The 5,771-nt window shown below is 32.4% G+C and overlaps 1 protein-coding gene across 1 annotated transcript; it reads right to left on the bottom strand.

Annotated features, from left to right (window-relative positions):
* Positions 1 to 1,291: 1,291 nt before the first annotated feature.
* On the bottom strand, positions 1,292 to 3,961 carry PTH (parathyroid hormone). The gene is made up of 3 exons (XM_090267650.1): positions 3,826 to 3,961; positions 2,011 to 2,101; positions 1,292 to 1,894 (listed from the first exon to the last, which is right to left on the bottom strand). Exons 2-3 carry the CDS (start codon positions 2,094 to 2,096, stop codon positions 1,633 to 1,635), a joined length of 348 nt encoding a protein of 115 aa, XP_090123776.1. The 5' UTR covers positions 2,097 to 2,101; positions 3,826 to 3,961; the 3' UTR covers positions 1,292 to 1,632.
* Positions 3,962 to 5,771: the final 1,810 nt, after the last annotated feature.

The raw sequence follows: 5,771 nt of genomic DNA, 5'->3' as shown, positions 1-5,771 counted from the left end.
CAACAATTTTCTGTTGTCCCCTTCTGATTTTAATTAGAATGTTAATCAACTATTCTCTGCATAATTTTGGCTAAAAATGCACAATACAATATACTAAAATGCCTAGGCACAGAGCCAATTTAATTTGTATTAAATATTTTACCCCAGGTTAACATTAGGGACTTATTATGGCATGTCTCATGCAGCGATTATTATTATAAATGTGCACATTATGCAAATTAAAAGAATATTTAAAAAAGAAAGATGTAAAAATTGATATATCTGAATCCATCAAAATTAATCATAGAATCAGTAAATACACTAGGAGAAAATATTTGTGACATTTAAAACCAAGGAATTTGTATTAGATTATGCAAAGAATTCAAAATGATCAGGACCAGAAAACCAGAGCTTACTGCTCTGTCTTCCTTATTAGAACATGAACTCCTTGAGGCCAGGGGTGAGATTTTATTCAGTTCTCAATGACACAAGCCACATTTTAAATGCATATGTGTCTACTGTATTGGACAGCACAGAATATAGAACATTTCCATCATAATAAACAGTTCTATTAGACAGCATTGATCTAAATAGATCATGGATGTATATTTTACACTCTGAGGTATCATGTACTTTTCTTTCACAGCATTTATCAAAGTTAATATTGAATTAATGTCTATCTTCCCTACTAAATTGTTGGCTCTGTGAAGATAGGAACTGTGTCTATTTTGCTTACCAGTGTATGCCCAGTGCCTAATATAGTACATGACAAATAATACTTAACACTGAAGAGATATGTGTCAAATGACAAATGAATAAAGTTATATTCTAAAATACACAAAAATTCTATTCCTTGAAATTTGGGGTCCAGACTAAAAATATGATCAGTAGGTTTGTATATAGGCAAATATGTTTGCATTCAAGTTTTAGACCACTTTCCCCTTTTCCTTGTTGAGTATTTTATTATCTTTCCTGAAATGAAGAGGACAATCATATCAAGCTAGTAAGATTTGGGGACCTGGTACTTTGGTGATAGTAAAAGGATGATATTCAAAATATCAAAATGTGAAACACATGATTAAAAATAACATTTCTTTGATGGATGTTAGTGAACTTATTGCTATAATCATTTCACAATATATGCAAATTAAATCATCATGCTGTATGCCTTAAACTTATACAGTGATGTATGTCAGTTATTTCTCAATAAAACTGGAAATAAAATAATTTTGTGTTGTTCTTCCTAGTCACAATCTATTTAAACATACTGGTGTTACTTAGAACCAAAAAGATGTTCTTATAAAAAGTGAAAAATACTTAACTTCATTTATTTAGAATCATGATCATTCAATTTTTATTTTGCATTGTAAGATGAAAGAGAGGTTAAAATGTGCAATTTTATTCTTTTATAAATTATGCATAACATACTTTAAAAAGAATAAACAATAGTAATAGAATAACTAAAAAGAGCTCCTGAATAAAAGAATCAATCAATGAGAATGATAGCTATAATAACTAGCAATGCGTTGTATGTAAAGTTTGGTAATATTAGAAATATTGGCATGTGGTGATCATAATAGAGCTTGAAAACATTAGCAGCATGTAATATTGTTGCCCTATGCTGTCTAGAGCAATGCTCTGATAGATGTGCTTTCACTGGGATTTAGCTTTAATTAATACATCCACATCGGCTTTGTCTGCTTCTCTAGGGCTTTTCTGATGGTTCTCAATCAGGACATTCTCTTCTTTTCTCCGGGACCTCTGGGAACCACCATCCTTGTGAGCTATAGGAGCTCTGAGGCCAACAAAATTGTGCACCTCCTGCAGCTTCTTCCGCAGCCATTCCAGCCTTTCCATGGAGGTCAGATATTTACCGAGGGTATGCATAAGCTCTATCTCACTCACAGATCTCCTCCTGTAGGGAACAGAAACAGGCCACTCCATTAGCTCCCCTCTTCCAATCATAAAGCCAACCATAAAAATTCAATTCCCGTGCCCTCGCCATGCAGAAGAGGCTACTACAGTACTTACTTAATAGGTTTCCCATCTGATTTCGCAAAAAAACAAATTGCAAACATGACGATCATTACTTTAACCATGTCTTTTGCAGACATCATCTTCACTAAAAAGGAAAAGCAAAATGTAGGTATTTTAAAATATTTTTAACATTCCAAACTCTACAATCAAATTTATTAGTTTACATTGTAACTATACAACTACACACAACATGTTACAGTAACTAATTGAATTGGTTTTCATGAGAGACTTTTAGAATCAGCCTCTTTATTTTACAGATACATTAGTATATATTATATATACACATAATTTGACTTACAAATTAGACAGGTTAGTTTTACTTTCTATGTAAATTAGTTTTACTTTTTAAGTATCTTTTTGAGAGTTCTTGTGCAAGTTTTAATACATGAATTTTAAGTGACATGAAGAATGAAAAAGCTTACATTTTAGAACTCCTCCTATATTTTATATTGGTTATGACTAAGTGCTTACAATTTGCTTGAAAATGGCTAATTCTCTTAATTAGGTAAATTATTAATACTGTTTATTTACTTAGCAAATTCCTTTTTCATAAGTCAACTTCATTTCAGGCACTACAATAATAACCATAAATACCAAATTAATAGGCTCTGATTTAGAGATTTTTTTTACAGAATTAATACATACTTCTAGCATTAAAAAATGTGTAAATGTGTTCAAGTATTTTAAAATCATCTAATTAATTTCTTGTTTTATAGATTTAGAGCTTTGGCTTTATATAAAATGCTTGTATATTTTTTTCTTCAGCTTTTTTTAAAACAATCTTGTTTGAGTATCATTTCTAACACTTTCCTCTTTTGCTCATAAAGCTTTTCATCTCAAAATAGAATAGTCTTACCTTAATCTGCATTTCAATAATTGCAAGCATATTATTATAGAAGTGCTTTTTTAATGCTTAATGCTCTCCGTTTTAACATACACATAGTGGCTATGTATTCATATTTTTAAAGGGACATGACTTTATTTATGTATTTATTTTTGAAATAATATCATTTAGAAGTAGCATAAGTAACATTATAATCTACATTTATTTTCACTGTACAATATAAAGCTACTGATGGAGCAAGAAATACATATCCTTCAATTTTGGTTTATGTTATTTTTAAAAAGGCACTCTAGCTGAAGGACAGGAGCATTGATTTCTAACTTTAGGTTTGTCACATTCACCTAGTGACTTCAGACATCTCTGCTTTATTTCCTATTCTTAATAGAGATGAGCTTCTTACAAGAATATCATAAAAAAGCTGAAAAACAGATGTAAGATGCCCTTAAAATTCATGTACAGTTTCAGAATAGAAAATTAGAAGACTTTAGGTAAAGGGAATAAATATTCAGCAGTAAAACTAAGTTTCTCCAAGTACAGTTTATAGCTTAAGCTTTCCAGGAATCATAAAATAATTTGGTATGGATATTCTACAGGAAAAGTGGAATTTTAACTCAACTTAATAAATTTATGTTGGTTATTTAAATCAGAATTATTTATTCCTCATCTATTTCAAAATTTCAATAAGATATCATTAAAGCATATCATGTTAAATTACAATTTTTGTGTGTAATTTCAGATAAATTGAGAAGACTTTAATCACAAAAGTAAATGATTTGTGAGTACTTTAGTGGCATAAATTTATTTTGTATTGTGGCATTTTATATTAAACATAACTCAAACCCTCCTTTAATTTTTAACATGAAAAAACAGCATAATATTTTTAGAAAATGATGCATATTAAATAATTCCTAGATTATAAAATGTACCTTATATGAAATTTAAGAGGGAAAATAAAGATCACTTACCACACAATGTCTCAGGACAAGATCTTTCAGGTATATTAGCAGCTGGTACTCTCTTAAAGTTGAGTAAACTTGAGAAAGCTGATGAATTGGACTGTAGACCCTTAAATGTGACTTTTATATATAGGTCTTCCACTGACCAAGAGAAGTTTTTTTGTTATTACAGATGATATCACTCCCAATTCTCTGGGTCATAACTATAGGATCAGAGCAACAGACACCCCCATTGGGCGGTGCCCATTTCTCTTAAGTTTTAGATAATTGGATACTAAGAGGAAAACTGTATGGGGCTGGGGAAAAAGATTTATGCTAAGGTTTCTAACAAATATTAAATTATAGTTCTAAATTCTGACTGGATTAATGAATTTATAATAAAAGACTGACTTCAGTAATTTATGGTGAAGTCATCATTTTACCTGAAAGTAAAATGTGAAAGTGAGTTTATTTTTATAACCATGTTATAGGTACAATTATTGTGAGGATTATAATGAATTGTTTTATGTTATTCTTTATAAGCCATTATATTTATTTTTTATTTATTTTGAGGCTGGATATCAAGGTTCCTAAACTGAGGCATGTTCTCATGCCTCTCGGTCCTGGTGTTCTATGACCCAAGCTGGCGAGCTGGACTCGATGGCGCCGACAGTCTTTGACTGATCAGGCCTCAGGGTTTCAAGACATTCTGTGACTTAAAAGAAATCTTGCTGAGTACTCCATCTTCCCTGATGTTGATAAGGAAACCAGACAAAGCTGAGCACAGGTAGTGCTTAACCCTGCGTGCTTTCTGTTAATGTTTAAGGAACAATGTATCTGTTCCCAAAGTCTTAAAAGAATAGATAATTGAATTCCTGTTATTTTTTGTTTTTGAATCTATAAATGACATATAATTTTGTTAGGAAACATTCTTTATAGTTTGTATATTAACCTCCTTTTGTTGTAATCCCAAGTAAGTAATTGTATATCGTGATCAATATTGGAATGTGCCTGTGAGCTCATTCCTTACCCTCCCTATTGATTTCTATACTTGTAAAACTCAATAAAAGGAGAGATCCTTGTGCCACTCATTGTTGACCTGCCAGAGCGTGTGGCAGCCCTCCAACCGACTCATTCTCCTTGCTGGAATTGCTTCCGCACCCTCGACCACATTTAATACAACATCTGGTGCCAAATGAGGGACAGAAGGTAAGAACTGGGAACAGAGAGAACTGAGAAGGGTATTTGGTTGCGCGGAGTCTGCAAGCCTCTCGGCATTACAAGTTGGAGTCATGGGGAACTCGCCCTCACTAGAGGAAGAAAATGCGAGCCTCACACATTCATTATTAAAGGGGTCACAACTTAAAGTTAAAGAAAGTGCCCTTATAGATTTATTTTCACAGGTTAAGAAACATTGTTATTGGTTTACTCCAGAAAAGGGAAAAACCAAAACCAACAGAAAAGGACCCACTTCCCATGAAAGAATGGGGTCAGGGTTATCTAAGGAACAAGAGATTTATTTTCGGTTGTTACAGCAACTAATAAAAGGGACTGGATGCCAGATTAAGGAAAGGCATCTAATTAATTTACTACATACTGCTGTAGCTCAAAGCACTGTGGTCTCAGAAAAACAAAGGGAAATTTAAAAAAATAACTCAAGATTAAAAAGTGTCACAGTCACAATAAGGGTAGGAAAGGGGGAGGAAAAGGGGAATATGTAGAGTGCTGTCAAACAATCGGCTCTGCAGACTCCTTCCCTCTGGAATGCTGAAAAGCCATAATATATCTTGCAGCCTCTGCTGGCTGACACAGGCCCACCGGCTGATCCAAACCTTGACAGAAAAACTGTAAAACAGTTTTTCCTACAATTGTCTTAAAACTAAGGTTCTATTTAGTAAAATAATATGTTGTGGTATATTACTCAAATATTCAACTAATATTCAAAAATTCATGTCTTTTAGTGCTAAGAACTAATT

Source organism: Furipterus horrens, unplaced genomic scaffold (genome assembly GCF_987537825.1).
Source record: "Furipterus horrens unplaced genomic scaffold, mFurHor1.1.pri manual_scaffold_2, whole genome shotgun sequence".
NCBI lineage: Eukaryota > Metazoa > Chordata > Mammalia > Chiroptera > Furipteridae > Furipterus > Furipterus horrens.
Note: the sequence above shows the minus strand (reverse complement) of the source record. Positions and strands in the feature narration are given on the sequence as shown.

What these genes read in the sequence shown, in the direction of transcription:
- PTH (XM_090267650.1), bottom strand. Translation starts at nt 2,096, where the DNA reads ATGATGTCTGCAAAAGACATGGTTAAAGTAATGATCGTCATGTTTGCA. An exon ending in TCAGATGGGAAACCTATTAA is followed by an intron (nt 1,895 to 2,010) that starts GTAAGTACTGTA and finishes TGTTCCCTACAG; the next exon opens with GAGGAGATCTGTGAGTGAGA.